The sequence below is a fragment of the Synchiropus splendidus genome, chromosome 3, assembly GCF_027744825.2.
Source record: "Synchiropus splendidus isolate RoL2022-P1 chromosome 3, RoL_Sspl_1.0, whole genome shotgun sequence".
Lineage (NCBI taxonomy): Eukaryota > Metazoa > Chordata > Actinopteri > Syngnathiformes > Callionymidae > Synchiropus > Synchiropus splendidus.
In genome coordinates, this window is record NC_071336.1 from 3554409 (window position 1) to 3578348 (window position 23940).

A 23940-nucleotide genomic window follows, 5' to 3' on the forward strand; every position below is an offset into this window, starting at 1 on the left:
GAGGGACAGCACATGCCAGGTGTTTAGGAGAGTCAGATAGGGTAGATTGAGATGGTTTGGACATGTACAGAGGAATTATAGCCTGTACATTGGTAGGAAGATGTTGAGATTGGAACTTCCAGGCAGAAGGTGGAGAGGAAGGCCAAAGAGGAGATTTATGGATGTGGTGAAGGTTGAAGGAACATGAGGTTTGTAGGTTTGAGAGAAGAGGAAGCAGAAGACAGGGTGAGATGGAGGAAGATGATCCGCTGTGGAGACCTCTGATGGGAGAAGCAGAAAGGAAAAGATGAAGTGTGCTATAATATCCTTAATAGAGAGTTTTGGTCCTCTGTAATCAGGTACTTGGAACTTAATGAATGTTATTATTGAATAATTATTGTATTATTGAGCATAATACATTTAATGTTCGGCAGAATACATTGTATAGTAACCGTTAGTTGCAACCCTTGATTTACGTTTTGTCTCACTTCCAAGGTATGTATGCTACTTCTTGTCTGGACAAAAACACTGGACATGGCACAGGCACAGACTTGATGGAGTCCCACATAATGGCTTGGGTTTTGGCTGCTGCAGTGTTCCGTGTCCACAACAATGAGAAGAATGGTCGCAAAGGGACTAACGTAAGAGCTGCCAGTAATAAGGTGAATTCATTGTTATCATTCAACTCGATTATGAGGTTGGCTACACCTATACAGAGCCGCACGTTTTCCTGTCCCATTATATCCCATGCCGGTTTGAAAAAAGTGCTCTGTGAAAACAAAGCCGTTTCTGCCGTGCACATTGATCACTGATCCATTGTTTTTAGCAGCTGTGTGGTCTCCATCGACACTGCAGGGAGTAATCTGCCAGACTTTAAATTCAATGAATTCATGTTTGATTATAGTTTGATAAAATAAACGTTCGGTCAAAATATAATACTTCTCAGAAATGTGTGTGCTGCTCACGAACGTCTGCCACAGCAGGGTGGAAGATTTTGGAAGATTTTGTGTTGATATTGGCAATAACCTGAACTGTTGTTGCCCAATGTGCAGTAATTTGTAGTGCAACAATATTGTTGTGAAGTAGTGACAGAAATGATGGCATCTCCCAGCCCTCTGACGAGACGATGGAGGTCAGATCTGGTTCATTGTTGTTATTGTTGTTAGTACAATTTGTTTTGTTGAGTTAATTAACAAACGATGGAAAGGAAGAAGCAGAGACATTAGAATTCAAGAAGGTAGGTGATGGGTCCAAAATTGCCCCAGCTACAGTGGGAGTAGGACCAGGTATCGAAGGCACGATTCATGTTGTTAATGTTGATAACTTACCCGATATTGAGAGGAAATTAAATTTAATGAGGATCCTTGTGGGTTGTTGATTTGTTGTTAAACTACAGTAAATTGCTGATTGATGCTGTCTTGCACGTCATACTGTCCCTTAGTTCAAGTCAGAATTGATGCCTGTAACTGAAGTTAGCCCACTCCACAGGTGACGGACTGTGACAAAGTGGCTGAGAGTCACCCATTTGTCTCATTCAAAGTTATTGTTGTATGCTTGTTTGGTTGATTTAATTCCATCTTTAACCTGAATCATGCGTTCAAACTATCCCGGGTCATGTTTGAGTTGCATCTTGAGTTTCTGGTGTATCAAAAATCAACACAAAGGAGTTTGGTTATGTTAAAGCACGTTTATTGGTTCAATTAAATGTCAGTTATTTAGGTATTATTTCATATTTGTTAAGCATGTTGGTTGTGTTACTCACCACGAGGCCTTCAGGTAAAAAGGAGGACGTGGCGGCTCACTTCCTGGTTTTATCACCTCGGTGATGTCATTAGTGACATCATGGAAAGTTTCAACTGTGGGGGAGGCCAAGGTAGGGAAGTGTTTTGTTTTGTTTTATTATATATGATGGAGTGATGGAGCGAGGTTGAACGCGATGCGGCAGATCGTGTTCAAAGTATGCTGAGCAGAGGACTTTGTTTCTTACTGCAGAAATTAGTTATGGTTGCTGGTGGTATTTGGGATTTAAAGGTGTGCAAAATGATGTTTTTCATTTTCAATATTGCACAGTATATTTCTAAAACACCATATTGATTTAAAACCATTAAAATCATTCACATGTCTATAAAACCTGTACTCCAGCCAAAGCCTTGCCCTGATGTTAATGAGCTTTATTGCCTTGGCCTCCTGACCTTCCCTGTTCTCCAGCTTGTTTTTCCTGCTTCTATGAAATGCCATTTTTGCCTTTCCTGAAATAAAATTAAACAGTTGGAATTTTTCTTTTTCTTTTGCTCTGTACCCCATGATGAAAATCCCCTCAGTAAAATTTACATTAAAGAGACTTAAAACATGTTTTAAAAGAGAGAAGAAACTCCTGAGTCTCTCACACTCCATAAAAACATGATAAACAGTCTCTTGTTGGTGGCAAAAAGGGCAATCACGAAGAGAAGTAGGATTATGAACAGAGATAAAAGCATTAGAAGCAATGGCACCATGTAAAATTCTCCACTGGAGGTCACCTGTCTGTTTCCTTATGGGGGGCTTATATAGTACCCTCCACTGTGGGCTACATCCATCTCTTAGTTTCTTTGACCACACAGTGGAAGCTCTGCTGCTCAGTCCGACCCTGTGGATGATCTTCACACAGTTGCTGTATATGGTCTTCTTCTCTGCTTTGTGTGGCATTAGCTTGTCTTGCTCCATGACTTTTAAAAGGGGGCCGGTGTGTTCTCCAAGCCCTGGGCTCAGGACGATGATTATAGTCCTTGAGTCCTGGAGCCCAGGGCCCACATCCTTCAGCTCAGGCCCCACCGCCTCCACCAGATGTTTCAGGGTGAGGGTCTCAGACTGGACTAGCGCTGCCGTCAGGCAGGGAGTGGTATCGTTCGTGACGTCCAGTCTGGCCCCGTGGATGAGCGGTTCTTTGAGCAACCAGTGCAGAGAGTCGGCTGAGCAACACCTTTTCTGATAAAACAGATTCCATGATTTAAAAACACTTCTGTAAAAAGGAGGCAGCCCAGTAAAATTTAGCAATTTAGAATCAGGACGCAGCTGGTTACACCTCTCCACACCAGATCTGTTGGGCCCCGGTCCCCCCTCCTCTCTGGCTAAAAACAGCACCCCCTGTGACACCCAGTGTAGACCGTCCCAAAAGAAATTCAACATTTTTCGCTGTATAACTGCCAGCAGACCTGGGGGAGGGTCTACACAGGCTAGTTTGTGCCACAGTTGGGATGCTACCAAGTTGTTTAAAACCAGCGCTCTGCCTTTCCATTTCTGCATTTTATCGTCAAGCTCTTCCTTGGCGTTCTCCCAGGTCTTTTTAACTATATTTTCCTTTCCTCAAAAAATGGCTAAATATTTAAAACCATCTCTGCCCCACTGGAGATTTTGTGGGAAAACTGGGAGACCGCCAAGCCACTTGCCAACAGCGAGGGTTTTGCTTTTTCTCCAGTTGACCCTTTGGCTTTGTTGAGGTCTCTGGGGTCAAGGCATACTCTAAGCTTTCCACTGTGTGGTTTTTCGACTACCACCAACGCGATCACCCACTCGGTGGGCTCGGTCGCTTTGCATATGTTGGACTTCTCCATCTGGTCGAGTTCTTGTTTGAATTGTTCTTGCAAATATTAGTTTGATCAGGTCCAAATCCAAACTAGCCCTCATGCTGAGTGCGGGTGGCGCTTCGGTATCGACGATATAGAATTCCTGCATACTTCACCCGTTTTTGTAGCTGCATTTGAGCTGGCAGGTGCCCTTCACTTTCAGTTGCTCACGTTGTGAGTCTTTGTGTAGCCAGTTTCAGTTTCATATTTTTGAATAAACGTTGAAATATGTACTCTGGAATGGCGTCAGATCTCTTCTTAATAGCGTGTACGGCTTCACTTCCATGGTCCCTGTTTCCAACCATCTTCTTCATCTGTGCTTGTGCTAATTCATAGGACCTTGACCTATGCCGATGTGAGGTCCGCACCATGGCTGAGAAGATTCTCGCACACACGCGGATAGTTGGTTGCTATGACGATGCTCTCACCATTTCGTCACTATTTGGGTAACCACAGTCCTTAACAAGCAGCTTTAGTTCGGTTATAAAGTTTCTTTATCTCTTTTCATGGAAGCAATATCTAGCATAAATGGGGTTGGACTTGGGAGTGACATATTTTGTGTCACTCGTATGTCTTCAACTTCTTGGCGTCCTCGAAAAATAGTGTCCATGTGTTAAACACATCCCTGCCTTTTTCTCCAACCCATAATAGTAGGTAGCTGCACTTATCTACTTCCTCTTTCTCCCGTAGCGGTCCTGAGAACATCAACCCTGCATGTTGTTGAAAGCGGCGCCATGCCTCTGGCAAGTTCGGTGAATCCCAATCCATCCAGGGCGCTGGAACTCCAAACGTCTCCATCTCGGTCTGGCGTGAGGATCTTTATCCTTACTCTGACACCATGAAGTACTTTTCCTTTGGTGATATGATTTAACTCCAAGCACTGATGACACCGGCTTCTTTGATTGCTGTTTATTACTCCATCATAGATCACATCCAACTCCCGTTCTCGCGTGACATTATGCACTTACAGTGGACCAAGTGACCCGGATGTTACAGTAATCATCTACTCTCACCAGAAATCGAAGGTTCAGCTCCTCTTCCCGGGTTATTGAGTATCATGTATAGCAGTCTGCGGTGAGATACTACGACCCTCAGCAGTGGAGACTTACATCCAGACAGGATCAGACTGGTGACACCACTTTCCCATGTCTGGACAGCTCCCTGGTCAGAAATTCATCAGTGATGATCCCCCACAGCCAGACTAATGTCCTCCACGCTGCAGGGAAAAGTGGCAGTGACTTTAATCCCATGTTTGGGGGTTAAAGATTTGAACTCTGCGCTAGCCATGGCGTGAGACACGCAGCCGGCAAGACGCCAACAACTGGAGTTCAAAGCTGCAACCCACCAAACAGCCCACAGAAAGACACCAAAGCTAGCTACTAATGTGATCTAGAAACACTACACCTGTGAAGTTACTATTTATTAATTACCACTAAATGAAATAAAGCATGAAAAATCCACTCGCTCATGACACCCACTCACGCACCTAGCTCCCAGCATGCACTCTGAGAGAGAGAGAAAGAGAGAGAGAGCGAGCGAGACAGAGCAGAAGCAGCGAGGAGTACAATGGAACAAATGAATTTCCTGGATGAGGTTCTGAAGTTCCAGTGCCTTATCAAAGCCATATTTCTGAAATTGATGCAAACAACAGAGCACATGCCTATATAATTAATGAACTTTATTTATAACACAATTTCCCATTGAGTTGTTAAAAATAACATCCAAAAATGGGCATTTTGTGTATTTCTTTAAAAAATGTGTGTGTGTGTGTGTGTGTGTTCTTGTACTTCTATCTTTGTGAGAACCTGCTTTTAATCAACAGAGTGAGGACATTTTTGCAAAATGACATTTTGGCCGGTCCTCACTTTGTCAAACCTCATTTTGCGGGTTAAAACTATAAAATAGCTTCGTTAAAATAATTGGGTTTTCGTTTGGCTCAGAGTAAAGGTTAAGTTTTGCCATTTGTTTTAGATGGTTAGGTTTAGGGTGAGAGGCTGGGAGAAGCCTTTTGTTAATGTATGTCAATGAGAGTCCTAACTAAGATAGGAAGACATCACAAAAGCAATTACAGTAAGCTTTTCTGTAAGTTTAGATGTTTATTTTAGTGTACATTCACATGCTTAAAATTTCCATATTTCATCCCGCATTTAATATAGCAGTGTCCTGCATGTCATGAGTATAAGCACTGTTTATTTTTCTCATGCTTTCAGTATCTTGTAAATGTCAAAAACACAATGTGCAAAACACAAAACACATAACACATTTCATATAAATTTTGGCATTGAAATAAATACAGTTATTCATTCAAAATACATATAAAAATCATCATCATTGAAAAACAAACAAAAAAAAAACATTAATTAAAACCCAAAAAGATAAAATGAAGTAAAAATCATCATTTTTAGCAAGATGTATGGAAATGTATTGCTTGGATTTCTATTTTGGCTACTGTCAGTTCACCAGTGGGCCAACATTTTTTCCAAATCATTAAGTCACTAGTTTTGATTATGAACAAGAAGAGAGCACCAAAAGCATTCTCTTGTAAACATCAACTGCTGTACCTGTACAGTTTTATGCTTGTTGTTTGGGAGCTAAATGCGGCATAAAACAATTTATGAAACAAATTCTTTTTCCAAACATTTGCAGTGAGAAAAGGTCGAACTCGGTGGAGCCACTGTAAATCCCACCAAACACCTCAAGGTAAAAGTAGCCTCTGCAGACAGTCAACAGTCAAGAACAATACATGAGTCTCGTTGTAACCAAAGATGAACTTTCAACCTTTTCTCTCAGTTTCAGGGCTACAGCTCAGTCCTCAGTCAGTTGAGCTAAGGGTGACAACAAACCGATATTGAGAGAGAATGATGTTTTATATATATGGTTCTGATCAATTTACTTTCAGCTCTGTGGCGAAGACCCAGTGCTGTGATTAGCTTTTTCTGAATAATTACGATAGACGTTTTTTTTCTTTCAGACTTTCACGTAGTCTCTCCTACCACCATTTTTGTAGACGGTTGTGTCAGATTTTTCTTTTTTAACAATGCACCCCTCCACTGTGCTGGAGCCCTGAAGCCCAGAGCACGGCCGATGGCTACAGTAGCAAAGAAGCTAAGCGGAATAAGTAACTGGAACAATGTACTTGAATCAGATTTCCTGTGAGTATTTTCCATGTAATTTCTTTCACCATCTAAATAATTCTGTTGGACTCGCGGACTTGATTGAAGCCAAATTGTATGCAAATGTATCAATTGTCTGTCCAAACTGATGACTAATAATCATTAAAATGGGTTATTCACATTAAATACGAGAAAAGTTTTTAGAACTTAAAAAATGAGGGTTTGTTTAAACTTTGAACTTCAATTTATGAACATTTTATAAAGATCTACCAAAACTAACATCATTATTATCAAGGTCTCATCTGTCACCTGGGTGTAGATAGTTTTTTTCTATTGCAATTTGTTGTGTGGTTCAAAGTAAATGCAATTAAGGTACTGCCATTGCTATCCAGTCAAACCAAATTTATTTTAGTGGACTATTAAGTACAGCCCCTAAAATGAGTCCTAAATAATAGGTCTTAAATATGTGTGAAAATGGATGCAAGATTTATGTACAGATATGCATTGATCATTAAGTTTTCATAGCATTTGAAAGAAATGATTAAATCTGTTTTCATTCTTTTTTTTTCGCACAGCAAAGCACGACTAAGTCACATTGGTCAGACTTTTTGCGGTAAATTTGTTTTAGATCAAATCTTCATTATCTTTTTCTTCTGTTATTTTGGGAGTACTATTGTGCACCTTGTTTTCTATTCTATTCTGTCACACCCCTATAGAGGCCAAAAGCTTGGCCACACCTCTCATTCAATACATTTTTTTTTTCATTTCCACAACTATTTGCATTGTAGATTCTCAAAAACATGAATGAATAGAGAATTATAAGAGAAGTTGCAGGTTCAACCACCGTTCAGTTAATATACAGAAATGTTGCAATTTATTTTGATAACTGAAAACAAAAACTGAAGAACAGAGTGATGCAATGTAACTTGCTAACAACATTTCTTCAGTTTTAATTAACATTCTACCTGGTTGAACTTGATTTTATATGAGTATTGAGATTAACCATCTGCTAATTCAATCTCTTGTTACCTACACTATTTAGTTTTTTCAAAATAGAATCCAAACACATTTAATTGTTGACTTATTTGTATCCAGAATAAAATTATACATGTTTCCCTTACAGGAATCTAAGACACTTGACACAATCTCGTCTAACAACCAAGTCATTTTGTCACTTTTATACAGGTTTGAATTTTTGGCTTAAAAGCTACTGAATTGATTTCAAGTGACTGAATTGTTTCACATCACACAGATGAGCTCTTCTTGATTTGTATACTTGTTTTTAGTGCAGGATATAATGAAGGTCAATTTTGTATCACATGATAGAGGCACGAGTTGAATAAATGGTTATGAAGAAACGCCATTCCCAAACAGCATCTTGCTTGGATTTACATCATTTTTTCTGTGTCGTTAATGATAATCATAAACTCAAGTCAATGATGATATGCTCAAATATCTGTGTGTTTCCCTTAAAGCTAGATGCAAAAATGAAGTCCCTTCGACTCGTGGAGACCAGGATGAAAGAGCGCGGTGCTTGAATGTAAACCTCCTTGAAGCGGTCAAATACTTTCTTGTCATCATCCCATAGGCAGATCTGTGAAAAGGTGTAATCACTTCCTAGGGCTAAATAATGCCGTTCTTTAAAAGTGAACGGTTGCAGGATCATGGAACCTCGTGAAGGAAGAGACTGGATTTCTACAAACTGTTTTGCCTCCCAGCATAGCACTTTGGAATCACCAATGTAACGTGTCATAGCCAGGTAGAGCTTCTCCTTGATAACAAAGTGCTTCACTGCAACTACATCCTCCATGTTTGGGATTTCTCCTTGCAGGACAAACTTCTGAATACCACGGCTCCACTGGTAGATCACTGGCACTTGCGAACGGCTGGCCAAAATTATATGTGTTTTCCCATCTATGTGCAAGTACTCTGCGTCCGTGTCGCGGTACCACTCATGAAGAGACTGGTGGGAATAAAACCCCTCATTGTTCCATTTGTACACTGTAGATAGTCCTGCTTTGGAGCTGTCAGCAATGACAAAGTACCATTCTTTGTCAATCTGGAAGGCCTCAATGTCATTGGGCTTGGAAATTTTGGAGACCTCAATGTCCTGGAACTTGGTGAAGCTGCTCTGGTCTTCATCAAACTTATAAATTCGAGAGCCACCAAAGAGCTGAGCCATGATGATAAACACCTGCTCCTGAATGATGACAGACTTACACCCCACAATGGACTGGCCTGGAAGATGGGGGAAAAAATGTTAGAGTCTTCCTTACTGTTCTCTTTACCAAAAGACTGCACAGAATTGTTGGTCTTAGCTGAGCCCACTGACTGAATATATAAGAGGCGCGACCGAGGGTACATTCACACCACTGGCTACCTTTTAGTCGTGGTAGCGCCAGTTGTCAGTAGCTGGTTGCTAGCTCAAGTCGTAATTAGTTGTGTCCTGCCCGGCTGGAACACGTCGCCAAAGTAGGTCAATCGCCAGGCGAATGGTCCCAAGTTGCAGTGGACGTTGGATTGAAGATGGCGGAGCAGGGGCTCAAACTATCACTTCTTATTAAATAAAAATTTGAAAAAGAGACGTCTCTCGTTTTGTAGCATTCTCCAGAGGCACCTCCTCCAGGAGCGTTGCTTGGATGCGGCCGCTTTCAGCGGTACTTCAGGCTGAACCGCCACCAGTTTAACGACCCGTTGGCCCAGATCAGTGGGTGAATACAGTACAAATGCCCGCGGTCAGTCCTCACTAGCTAACAGCTGTTTGTCTGACTTTGGTAAGCTTTTGGTAAGCAAGTCACTGTGTAATTATGGTCGCCGACTTGTGTCATTCTGAACAGTCATCAATTCTTGAACTTTGCTGTATTTGCGCCAGTGGCGGATTGTCAGGGCCAGCAAGGCCTTCTCCGCTGGCCTAACATAACCAGAAATCATGACCATATTTATGACAAAAGTGAATTTCATTTTTAATTTAATGTAATTTTCCAAAATATATTACACATAGTACATATAGTATAATAATCATACTCATGTCATAGTATATCCCAGTGTTGATTTTATAGGTTAGAGTTTTTATCCAATCAGAATTCAGCTAGCTTGTGTCGTCATGTCGGGTGAAATCAGTGAAGGCCTTCAGCTGCAACAGTGCAGGCACAGGTGCCATCAGAGTGAACGGACACAAATAGTTGATGGATGGTTGCAACAGCCAATCAAATCACGAGTTGGGGACAACGAGGTGATCTAACTGGCCTCACGATGAACGTGACTTGTAGGCATCCTGTTATTGGATACTCCGTCATTTCCCACTAACTCTTACTCTTTCTTCTCTCTCGGAATCCTGTGTCTTAAACATATATGGATTTTTGTGGGCACACCAGCTTCAGAACAATGATACCACAGATATTTGGTAGCATTCCAGTGGGTATTGCGCTGTTCTCCGCCCCTGCATTGAGCGGCACTTTGTGGTAAAAAAATCAAATCCAACAGTTAAATACATTGTGATCAAACTATTAATCCTGTGACGTAAATATACTGTAATATATGGTTGATATATACTTTGTTTGATTATCATCATGTGTATATGATTACATATGTTATGTTCAGTTTCTGTGTGCTTTTATTTTGTTACTTCCGTTTTTTGTGTGTTGTTTCCGTTTCCTGTTTTCTTTCCACCTTTAGAGCAGCACAGCTGGAACCCATCCGCGAATCAAGCACTACTGATTTCAACACCTTGGTTTCAGTCTGTGTTGCCACTCTCAATATCTCCTTGCTTTGTTTTCTGCCTTTAACTAGTAGCTGCTTGCTTCGTGTGAAAGTTTCTGTAGTTCATCTTTTGTTTTCTCTTGTTGGCTTTCTTCCTCGTGTGTGCGTGCGTTTATTCCACCATTGAGCGCTTTTCATTATTTGGGCATTGTGAGTTTATCAGAGTGTGTTTTTGTTGTCCCCGTTATCTAGGCTTGACTTTAATTCTTAATAATTTTCTGTTACAGGTTTTTTCGCCGGCCCTGTGTGTTTCTCTCGCTCAGCGTTTTGGTGGCGACATCCTTAGTTACCTTGTTTCCTGGTTCGTGCCCGGTTTTCTGTATTTTCCTTGTATTAGACCTTGTTACATTTATCCTTGTTGTTTGAGTCCTCTGTACACCATTAGCGATTATTATTTGGGTCTGTTCTCCTGAGACACCATGACATGTACAACATATCCATCAGCATTGTGCTACTGAGCTGGCTCCAGTGTTCACAGACATCTTCAGTGCTTCCTTGGTGTCCTGTCATGTTCCTGCCTGTTTTAAATCCTCCATTATTATACCTGTTCCCAAGAAACCCATGATCACAGGACTGAATAACTACAGACCGGTGGCGTCTGTGGTCATGAAGTCCTTTGAGCGCCTCGTTGTATCCCACTTGAAATCCATCACTGCTCCCCTCCTGGACACAATGCAAACCAGGCCCTTCATTTCATTCTGGAGCATCTGGAATGTGACATCTGGGCTGTGTTCTCGCTCCATGGCTCTTCTCCCTGTACACCAACTTCTACACCTCCAGCGACCAGTCCGTGAAGCTGATCAAGTTTGCGGATGACACCACCATGATTGGGCTCATCTCAGATGGAGATGAGTCGGCTTACGGAAGGGAGGTGGAGCGGCTGGTGTTCTGGTGCAGCCACAACAACCTGGAGCTGAATGTCCAGAAGACAGTGGAGATGATCGTGGGCTTGAGGAGAATCACAGCTCCTCCATCCCCTCTCATGTTGGCTGGTTTGCCCATTCCCATTGTAGACTTCTTCTGCTTCCTGAGAACCACCATCACCAAGGACTTCAAATGGGAGCTGACCATCATGTCCCTCATTAGGAAGGGCCAGCAGAGAATGTTCTTCTTGCGGCAGTTACGAAAACTACGACTGCCGATGAAGTTGCTGGTGGAGTTCTACACAGCCATCATCCAGTCCATCCTCACCTCCTCTATCACCGTCTGCTACAGCAGCGACACTGCCAGAGACAAGAGCAGACTGCAGCGCATTGTGCGCTCTGCTGAGAAGGTGATCGGTTGCAGCCTGACACCTCTTCATGACCTGTATGTCTCCAGGACCCAGAGACATGTGGGATAAGAGCTGACACTTCTCACCCTTGTCATGGACTGTTTAGGCCGTAAGACGATTTATCAGCCTTTGCTATTTTATTTTATTTTATTTTACTTTATTCTATTGACAGCATTTTATTCCAAAGCACTTTCCTAGTTGGGGGGATCCCCACTGACCATGACAAAGTTGTTTCTGATTCTGATTCTGATGTACACATTAGATATTGCAGATAATCTAACAGTAGCAGGAAACTCATTCATCATCAACTACTTCTGTGTTGGTGTGACCGTCCAGGAGTACACCAGAGGACCTCAGCCACAGATCACATACGTTTTTGTCGCAGATGAGGCCTTTTTCTTTGTCGAACAGCAGTTATCAGTGCACCACAACAGCTCAGTCAAGAGCCGCCCTTCTATTTCAACAGAACAAAGGTCCTAATTCATTTCTGCAATAAAATGAATGTGTGTTCAACTCAATTTGGTGACATTTTGCATGGTGATTTTTATTTTGTATTTTTTTGTATGAAGCCATTTTCCACAAAAACAAATGTTCATTTTCAAACTTTTTATTTGCAAAAATACAATCATTTACTCTTTAATTTCTACAATACAGACTCAGTACACCCAGAATCATAATCAGACATGACATGAATTATGTAGTGTTTGGAAGGAACTTTGCTGGAGGGATGAGGTTCAAGAGAGGGGAGACCAGCTGCAGGTGGAGGAGATGCAGCAGCAGTGCCAGGTGAGACACGAGAAAGGTCCATCAAGAGAAGATCCATCTTCCTCATCATCATCACCAACATCCTCCCCTTCCACTTTTCCAGGATGTCTCATCTGAATTAAATTCACTCTGAGCCCTCAAAATCAGGACTTGTGACCGATAAGAAGTCATAATGACCTTCGGTCTAAAAGGATGAAGAGTCACAGAAGTCCGACCTTCACCAAACGACATACACCGTGACCTCACCAACAAGGCTGTCAGATCACTCACTCTCTTAGCCGAAGCCAAGGCCAGAAGAAGAGCCGTCTTCAAGGACAGTATATCCAACGAAGCAGCTGCCAGTGGTTCGAACGGAGACAGAGCCCTTCTAGAACCACCTGCAAACTCCAGGGCAGAATTAGGCTCCTCGCCGGAGGCCTAATGCGCCGAGCACCAAGAAGAAACCTCTTAATAATCGGGTGACTCCTCACAGAGACCCGACCAAAGCCTTGGTGCCCTGCCGAGATGGCGGCCGCGAACACATTGAGTGTGGACGCCGCCCGGCCTTTGTCCAACAGCTCCTGCAGAAAGGACGAGACCTCCGCCACAGAGCAGTTCGACGGCGAAAGCTGTCTCGCTGCACACCAGTGTAAAGTGTAAATCTTGTTAGTAGCTGGTGCACGAGCACTTTGCACCGTATGGATGACTGCGTCCGACAGCCCAATGTCCAGCAGTCTCACCCTTTCAGCAACCAGACCTTGAGGGGTCGACCTAGAACAGGACGGAACCGAATCCGGCCCTGATCCTGTACCAGAGCCCCGTGAAAGTCCGGAATCATCCAGGTCCGGAAACCATCTGGTTGCGGGACTGTCGGGGGCCACTGTGATCACCGTCAACTTCTGCGTCCTTACGCATAGAAGGAACAGCATCAACAGTCTCAGCGGAGGAAACGCATACAGAAGCCCCTGCGGCCAAGTTGCGTGAGCCAGAGCATCCACTCTGAGGGTGGGGTTGTCCGACGCCCTCAAAAAGACCCACAGAGGGGCTTTGTAGTTCTCCTTCGATCCATCTTAGCTTTTACCATAGCATTGTTGGGTCACAAGTAGCCCCAGTGCCATGGTGCGTGCATCACCGAGTCGGGGCGCCCTTCCATTGATTCTTTCATGGCATGCATGAGTTTGCAGACTGAAGGTTCGGCACCCTGTATGTTGACTTGTGACTTTGGTTGTCTTCTTTTCTTGGCATCTTTAGTAGAGAATTAAGTTCCAAACAAATTGCACTTCAGTATGACCAGTGATTAAAGTGTATGCTTGTTGAGAATTCCTCAGTGAGAGTGTCAACTTCATACTGTGAACCTGTATTCTCACTCTCTTTGCAAAGATTCTTCAATATATAGCTTTTTTCCTGTCTACCTTTATAACATCAAGACTCAGCGTGTTTCAATCAGGAGCATACAGCGATCAGAGCATGGGCAACAAAAAATATTCTTCTTCAATAAGTTCCACAACAATTTCCTGGAATGACGATATTTGGCACTGGTTGGGTGCTCTCACCAGCTCCGAGGAGGTCTGCAGAATAGAAGACACAGCTGTAGTAACTACAGATAGAACATGAGATATAGCAAACAAACACTGCTCATGACAGTGAATCGGCTGAAGTATTTATTCGGTCTGATAAATGCTAGCACACATTAGCTGCTAGTGGCTAATGTCGGAGCTAATCCATTTTGCTGGCTATCAACACTATTCTGTAATAAACACAATAAAATGAGTAATGGATACTTACACTATTGTTAGCATCTCAAAAATAAGTTCCCCCACATTTGATAACATATCGAAGACCAGCAGTAAGAATGACTTACACTTCTGGGACAAACATTGTTTATCGCTACAATATATTTACTGTCAAACTTATTTTTTGGCCAAAAAAACAAAACATGACGCGTGATTATTATCATCACAGTTAATTAGTATCGCCAGCTATATGTTCACACTACTCTTCAACAGTGCAGTACGACAAACAGCAAACATTGATAATTGTGTCACCAGATGTACTCTGCATTCACAGTCAAACTAATTTTTTCATTTTTATGTTCACTGTATGCTTCGTCAGTACAATACGACAACAGCAAACATTGATAATTGTGTTTGAACATGAACAAGTCATTTTTGCTGGCAATAAATTCATAGAAAAACTATTTTTGTTTAGCACACCATACACAAAGTATATCTTGCACCCGTTTTTGCACCGCAGTTCATCTCTTTGGCTGCAAACATATACAATACTACAGTTACATACAAACAGCACGCATATACACATCCCTTAAAAATTATTTGGTAACACAACAGAGACAGCAATGTACACAAAAATGACTTACAAGTCCAGTAGAAACAGCGCCACTTCAGGATGAGAAGAAAAACCATTCGTAGCTGTCAGTTCTCGCCAGGCTGTAAATGTATCTCCTATATTGTCCCGCATTTCGCTCTGTCGATTTCACGCGTTCTCTTCTTTGACGACTCATTACAAACTCTTGCTTCTGCCTTGGTGTAAATAAACTCAGCCCGCTGCTGTGGTCACTCTGCCGTTCTGCCCTAAAAGTGTCGTGTTGGGGTGGAATTGGGGCTGTGACGCTCTCAGAATACGCCCCCGGGTGGCTCGCCTAGAGAAAGTTACAAAGTTCAAGGGTTTAACAGAGAGCTAGAGAGTTTACAGAGCCACATCACTGTCGTCAGGTGCAGCTGATCACAGTTATAAAGGACTTTGAGTGGCATTGGATGGTAAAGCATTCATAAGGCTTGTTTGCAGAGACGATGCGGCTTTCCGATTCAACAGCATGATGCAATTATGAAAGAGTGTTCTATGTTTGATCTGTGACAGTGGACAACCCTAAGCCAATGCTGATAGTTAGCATGGCGCTAACTCTTGGTGTTGACAGAGGAAATTGTTTCATTTTTAATGGTGTCACACACCCCAGTCTTTCTCCTCGTGAAGCATGTATAGTGTTTTGCACAGATAATAACAACCACAACCAGAAGAATCTGGTTTCAGTGTCTCAGTCTCATGAATGGAATTGCGAGAATCTAAAACAATACCCGAATCATACCCAAACTATTGATACGAATTGACCCGTTTCTCCTACTTTTTCCCATTGAGAATCGCAATGGAATCAAATTGTTAAGCAGTATCGCAGAATAGTTAAAATCCTATCAATTCCCATCCCTACAGTTAAATAGGAATGTTCTAATAGTACTTTTTTGACATCTCAGCACTAATACGAGGACTGACATTTGTCTGCTTGGCAAAACCAAGTAACTTAAAAATCCCAAAACATGGTGACTGAATCCACGTAATCTCCCCACATTGGTAGATCATTAACGCGTTCTAATTGTTCATGATTTAATGTCACATTGCTCACTTCTATCTCCAGACAAATGAAACAGTCTCTCATGGAACAATAGTATGCTGCGGCACACCGGTTGAAAAATGGTGGCCTACACACACGCTATAGGAATAATGATATATTACTAAATAAAGATATTAATAACTAGAGTAGACTCCTCTGTCAGGGAATAAATTCTTTTTGATTTTAACTTGTGGGTTTTTGGTAGTCATTCTCCCGAGTAAACGAACACGCAGAAGATACATTAAAGGTGTATTTCCCTACAACGCACGTTACAAACGAGGCATTCCCAACATAATTGTCTCCGACTTCTCTCACCATCAAAAGCCATTGCTCACTTGATTATTGTATGTAAACAAATCCCCTGTTAAAGCAACAATACTAGCAAAGTCCTCACATACAGTATTGGAGCAACTTATGATTTGATTCGAACGTTTTGTCTACTCCTGCCTAAGCAACACTTTTTAGTGCCCTCCCACTTTTTTGCTTGCACACATATGAACACGGACAGGTTCGGCATCAAGGTTCTGCGAATCCCCATCCCTGGGGGAGAATGGTTGATCTGCTCACTGCTTAGCTTTCAGGCTATGGTGGTGAAGGTGGTGAATGGCACCTCACAAGCCAACATGGCTTGTGAGGTGCCATCACTTGGTTAAACTTGGTTGAAGTTATCTGGCTCGCTGATATGAGGTTAGGGATTATAGGACTAGTTTATCAGTTCTAATTTAATGCAATGTATTAGCCACCATCCCATGGACCAGAACCTTTGGTTGGGGACCTCTGTAAGTGAAAGTCGGCTGCTGGTATCAGGATATAGCAATAGATTATGCTCCTTTCACTCTACATACTACAACGCGTCACTTGTAAAGTGTCTCAAACAACCCTACATTTCAGTAACAGTGACCACATAAAGCACTTTATATGGTAAGTGACATCACACATAATGAGAGCTTCCGATTGTGTCCCACTCAAACAACTTGTTGCAGGGGGAAGGCAAACACCCATGCGTCAACCTGCAATAAGGAAGACACAGCAGAGTACACAAAGGTCACTTGCCAAGAGTCACGAGTTGACAGCTTGGCAGTGAGAGTGGGTTGCTCCAGTTCAAAAGGAAAACTGTTCCGCCTCACTGAGACCTGGGCTAATAACGCTGACAAACTGGTCAGATACAATATCTGCCCATCCATACCTGTTATGTTGTCATAAGTCCTGAAGTTCATCTCGATGTGGTCCCACTGCAGTACCATGCAACTCTCAGTGGTAGGTGCAGCTAGAGTCACGTATACATCATTTTGGAAGCTGAATGTGTCGACGGTGAGCGATTCTGAGACCACTGACTGGTGGAGGATGAAATCTGCGAAGATGTCATTAAGTCAGTCAGTGACGGCGCAATTATTAAGATCAGGGGTGGCCAACCAGTCAGAGGCTAAGAGCCACATTGTTTTACTTTGTTGCTGAAAAGAGCCACATCCTTCAAATATATAAAGCCGCATGTGACTGGCCAGGCCTGATTAAGATGGAAGGCATCCCCATGACTGTTGCAGCATCGTATATATATATATATATATATATATATATATATATATATATATATACTCATTCGCATACATGACAACATCATATTGAGCCTAAACAAATAACTACACCATATTTACAACGTAAGCACCCAAAGGGTGAGTAAATTGGTTGCAATTGGGATGAGATGGGCATTTAAAGGAGTAGAGCAGGGGTCGGGAACCTTTTTACTGAAAGAGCCGAAAAACCCATGTTATGTGGGTATATACTGTATATAGAATACAATGAAAGAATTTAGTCAACTCACACTAAAATCAAACATAGAGTGAGTTGGTGAACAAGGGTTCTGAATTTAATCTGATTTTAATAGCAACTCATGCGCCTAATACACCACATGACTACAGGAAGTATGCCACACACATAAGAGCAGAACATACATGCATTTACATGACTGGAGAGTTGTCACAAACCAAACACATAACCCTGCTCCCACTGCTCATCTCCAACCAGTAATTATAAAAAAAGAGAACAATGAATCACAACACGGAGAACAGAAAACATGCAGAAAACAAACTTGTAGAGATGCTAAAACACACCCAACGTCAACTAGACGTCCAAGATGGGGGAAACCACTCAATTCTGCCTTCTCCAATATCCCAATATATTTTTGACGGCAATAAAATTACATTCTCCGTACGCCAGGTTGAACACACCAGTTGATGTCTATTAGCATCTAGCTTTACTGAATGGTTCTTTGAAACGATGACCACAAGCAGTGTGTCATCCATGAGTACAGCGCATTCAACCGATACTATCATCGTACAAGTGACTGGCAGCAGAGCAGAATTGGTCCCATCAATCTCAAGAACAAACTCAATTACGGTGACCTAAACATGGCTTTGCCTCTACAGCCAGTCAGATGAGCAGCACAGCGCTGACGGGACAGAAGACAGAAACATATATGGATGAAATCAGGATGATTAAGTTGGAAATAAGTCAGAGAAACTGTGGCTCACGAGTTATAGGTTCCCGACCCCTGGAAGAGACCAGAGTATAAAGTGCCTGTAAAGCACTTTTGTAGTTGCATTATTAAACATATTGTCGACGAGATTGTGTACAATGCAAATATTACTCACTATTCCTCAGAAACACAAAATTGTCATCAGCACGTTCCTTGCAACAGTGTTCCAAAAATGACATTGACACCCTGTTTTAATCCATTCCATGTAAATCAAAATTTTGTCAGTCCTCACCTGTGGCAATGCAGTCAGTGTGCAGGCTGTTCATATCATTAAGACGTTTATCTTTCAACACCTCTGGTCCGGCACACACCACATCTGACACACTAGCATTGGTGTTCTTAAGCCATATCATCAACCACTTGATGCGGCAGTCACACTCAAAAGTGTTGCCATGCAAGTCCCTGCAAAGATTATGTTTAAGATTCAGAGTATATGAGTAAAGTTTCACATTACATACATTTCAACAGAGAGACAAACTCACAGCTCAATGAGCGAGTCCAGATCCAAAAAAAGGTCCCTGGGCAAGAACTTTAACTGATTGTTGGCGAGAGATCTGCACAGGGTTAAGAATATACGGGGCTCACATTGGAGTAAGACAGTGGAAGTATATTTGTGCAAGAACTTACAAATGAGTTAGGCCTCTCAGTCCTCTGAAGGCATTTTTAGAAATTGTTTCCAGCTTGTTATTTTCTATGAACCTGTAAGATGGAGAAGTTAATCCATTGCAACAAAAGAGAAAATGTAAAATAGATTATTTCTGTTCTATTTTCATAGACATTTTTGTTGTTTATAATTGTGGAAAAAAATGAAGACTATCACTGTAAACACAATAATGCACGTAGATTGTGGCGTCTTTGCATAATTACAGCAACTTAACAAGAGTGGCATACCAAATCTTTGGCTCTGCTTATTTTATACAGTCATATGCTGCCACCTTGCTGGTAGAATCACAATGGTGAATTACTGAAATGAGAATGCTATGAGGTAGCATCACTCAACAATAAACACCATTACAGGGACATGAAATGAAGCTTTAACAGTTCCTATGACGCTCTACAGCCCAGTCAACCAATCATACAGCCCAATGTAATCGTCTTCTAAGTCTCCACATCATCAAAAGTTGTATGCTTGATTGTTGGATGAAAACAAATAGTCCTAGCAAAGAAACAAAGGTTTTCATGATATTGCAGCACTTATCATTATCCTGGTGTTTTGTTTACTTCAACCTGAGTGAACGCAGACTGGTTGGATGGAAACCACCAATGAAACCAATGAAAGAATACTAAACGTCTTAGCTTCCAGAACCTTGTTGGTGTGAACAGGGTAGTGGTTGAACACTGGAGAAGTGTACCAGCGCTGTGGAAGTTATAATTCCACTAGTCTGATGTGATGAGGCTCAATCTTGGCGAAATGAATTGTTTGCCCACGACACAGTTGTGATTGGTTGACTGGACTGCAAAGCATCATGGGAACTGTTTAAATATATGTCCACTGAGCGTCTTGCTGACAGTGATGCTACCTCACAAGTGATGCACTTAGCATGATTCCTACACATGGCTGTTTTGATCTGAGTCACATATGAAGTTAGGGAAACTGCGATGAGTTAACAAGGTTTCTCTACAGTAGTACTGCAATATGAAATATGATATATGGTTCGGTACCCGAATGACTCACGGACCTATGGTGGTGGTCTTGATCTCATCTGCAATATTTTTGCAGTTACATTAATGTAGATCATGTATTATTTTATCTCTCACGACCAGTGCTGGTAGAGTTTTCTACTGGTGGGGCCTACATACAGTAACTCTGGAAGAAACAAAGTTATATACATATACAACACTATATTTCCACAAATGAAAACCTACAAAGTTAACAGCAGAAAAATAATTAAAATAAATGAATAGATAAACCGTCAATCAGCCACACCTGACCTGCGATGTGAGACTTGCCAACTTGGTGGAAGGATGGTGATATGCCAGTCTTACTCAGCTGGACGCAGGAGAAGTGCGCCCCAGTGCGGCCCTGTTTATTGGGGCGCACTTGACGAGGAGCAATTGTGCATGCGGACCTTTAAGTCTATGGTAAGAATTTGTGATCCTTCAGGGTGTCATATGTCACTTATCATATGACACATTGATGAATGCAGTTATCTAGAGTATATATTTATCTTGCTCCTCTAGGCTATTCAGATTATTATTTTGGCTATTAAGCTTTTTGTTTATGTATTTTCTAAAATACTGTGGCACTCTCGACTGGCCAGCTGCCTCTGCTGACCCTGAAATTTTATACACACACACACGTTTGTCTTCCTATCTTAGTGAGGACCGTCATTGACATACATTGATATAATGCTTTCCCCAGCCTCTACCCTTAACCTTAACCTTTACCCTTAACCAAACAAAATCCAATTATAATAACCTAGGTATTTGCTAGTTTTAACCCTCAGAAAGAGACCTGACAAAGTGAGGACCAGCCAAAATGTCCTCACTTTGCAAAAATGCCCTCACTCTGTTGATTAAAAAATGCATACAGGCAATGACAGAAGTACAAGAACACACACAAACACACAATGCACTGGGCTTCAGACTGAGACAACTCAAGAAATTTCATCCAACTCGGACCACTTATTCTGCCCTACACGTTATTTACATTAGTCTGTTCCAAACAAACATCATGGAATGTGTTATTCCATTTTTTTTTTTGTCTTTGGCAGCGTGAACATAGAGAGGATAATAACTTACAGATATTCCAGGTGTGGAAGGCCTGAAAATGCACCATCTCTTATAGTAGTGAAAGAGTTGGAATTGAGCAGCCTGAAATAACAAACCAGAAATACTGATTATACTACATGAAAAGGTTTACACAAGGAAATGATAAGCTGCTGAAAATTCTGTACCAGTAGCATCGATAGTTTAACACCTAGAATGAAATCGAGTGTCTTTAAGTAGTAAATACATCTGTGTAAAGTATTATTGTATCATGTGGTGCCAAGGTATCTAGGTACTATGATAACATCAGCATTGTACATGTCAGGATTCCTTACAGACATGACTGTTGCCTGGTTTATTAAAGTGAGTCCATATTAACCACACAGATTCTGGAATCATCTTATGTGGCATCTGTTTTAGCTCAAGGTCCTGATAGGAGATAGACAGAGAAAGTTCTTACAGTAGCTGGAGAGAAGAGATGTGAGAGAACATAGCCTCTTTGACCTCAGAGAAAGTCCCATTGACGAAACTCCTAGACAGATGAGACCATGACTATGCGTAACTACAAAATAAATTATGATGTTCCTTCAGAAATATACTCACAGAGAGCTGATGTCGGTGGAGCCAAACCTGGGGATGCTGGATGATCCCACGCAAATTATGGATTCTTTCGAGCAGCTGCATGTTGAAGGGCACCTGAAAGTCCTCTTCATCAATGCCGATGTGGTCAGACAACTCACACAGAATACCACCAGCATCCACGGCCTCATTTTCGGCATTATGGTTCCAGTCTTGTCCGCATGAGAAGTTGTGAATTGAGCTGAGCAGGGATATTTACACACCCTGCACCACGAAATGCTGCACTGGCTGACATCAGCAGATCCTCGGCAGCTCTGCTTCTGATTCCCGGCTGACTGCTAAGCGCATGCGTACTGCCTCTATGTTAATATTTTATTCATGCTTCAATTTTAGAAAGGGTGCCGGAATAATTCCATTCCACGCATTTTAAAAAGACAAATGCAGATTTGACTTATTGACATGAGTCATTGCCATTCACCCGATATGATAGCAATGACACAGTACTGGAGCACAGCCTAGTGGAAATGCCAGTGACATGCACCACTCAATATTTAATGAGTGTTGTTGTTTTTTTTTTGTTTTTTTTTAAATTGCACTAGCCTGTGTCAAATACCGGGACACAATGTATTCCGCGATGGGAGGGTTTGTGTGTGTTCACATTGAGCCTGTATGACAGTGGAAAATCATTGATAGCTAACCGTTTGCCTTATGTAACCACAGTTTTATGAATACGTGCATACCCCTCTAACTGCCTTCGCTATTGGTTAATACAGCATCACAGAGGACAGGCCTGTGGGCAGCCAGTGAGAGTGCTATGCACATATTCATAGAACTGCACAAACGGCATCATCAACCTGAGCAGGGGAAAAGTGGAAAGCAGCCCTGGTGGCCACAATGGATGAGCCAGGGGATCCAGCCCAAGTGTGGGCTTTTCTGCCTTCTTTTGACAAAGAGAGGTTTTCTCTTGTTCGGATCACACCTGTTCCGGATGAGACTCGAATGTGTGAGGCCGTGACAATGCACAGTGTGTAAAGTTTGTTTATGAGGAAGGACCATGGTGAAACAGCGAAAAACGTAATCGCAGATGGCAATATAGACAACACTGTGCTCCTCCAAGACGCTTTGTTGTCCGTCAGTTCAGATGATTCCACTTAGTTTAAATATGTCTGATCACGTAAGAGTTCATCTTTAAAAAGAAATTTTTCTGATGGCATGACGCCATACTGAATTACGTGTAACGAAAGTCTTGTCTGTCACATATGATAACACACCCTAGACCAGGGGTGTCTAACTGACCCACAAAAGGGCTGCAGTGGGTGTGGATTTTTGTTCCAGCCCTGAAAGCACCAACAGGTGAACCAGACTGACAATCAACTGATCAGTCTTCAGACACCTGGTTGGTGAGTAGGTGTCCTCTTGCTTGGTTGGAACAAAAGCCTGCACCCACTGTGGCCCTTTGAGGATCGGTTTGACACCTGTGCCCTAGACCCATGATAAATACAAAGAAGTCTGGAAGAAACTATTTCATGCAATACAAACATTTCTGCTTTTGAACCTATGAGTCATCCTCGGGTCTCTTCTCAGTCTGTTTACTGTGAATTCTTGCCTCTGGCATGATGATAATGAATGATGACTGCTGAGTTACCTCGGCATTGGTGCAAAAATGATTTGGTCATCATGTAGTTTGGCTGTGGCGATGGAGAAGGGCCCAACAGACATACAACACAGGAACAGGAAACAAAACCGAGGGTAATGTTATTGTCAGAAGTGAAGATTAAAGTAGGATTCGTTAAACATGTCCAGCTAATCATGGAATTGGATATATATATATATATATATATATATATATATATATATATATATATATATATATATATATATATATATATGATGATGATATATATGATTATTTAATTACAACAAATAATTAATATAATTTAACAGTTTGCTCTCCAGACAACATGGTCCTGGTCCACTGATCACACTGACGCACAACGACATGTCGCGGCTAGGATGATAACAACAGCAAATATGGAAGAATCCCTGAACAAATGTTGATGTTTTTCGCGACACAATGGCCAGGGTTTCCACTACTCGGAATGTATTTAAAATTCATATAAAATTGAAATTCTTATACAAATATTTTCAAGACATTAAAAGAGAGTTTAAATAAGGTCATATCAAAACTTGAATACAGCCACCATCCTGATTTGTTGTGCCGTTGTAAAAACTGATGGAAAAGAAAC

General features: G+C 41.8%; 1 protein-coding gene across 1 annotated transcript; it reads right to left on the reverse strand.

Moving 5' to 3' along the window:
* Positions 1-3736: 3736 nt before the first annotated feature.
* lgi2a (leucine-rich repeat LGI family, member 2a) lies at positions 3737-23492 on the reverse strand. The gene is made up of 8 exons (XM_053859613.1): positions 21719-23492; positions 21576-21647; positions 21149-21220; positions 19034-19105; positions 18889-18960; positions 18639-18808; positions 17060-17224; positions 3737-8932 (listed from the first exon to the last, which is right to left on the reverse strand). The coding sequence occupies exons 1-8, from the start codon at positions 21892-21894 to the stop codon at positions 8115-8117; spliced, it is 1617 nt and encodes a 538-aa protein (XP_053715588.1). The 5' UTR covers positions 21895-23492; the 3' UTR covers positions 3737-8114.
* Positions 23493-23940: the final 448 nt, after the last annotated feature.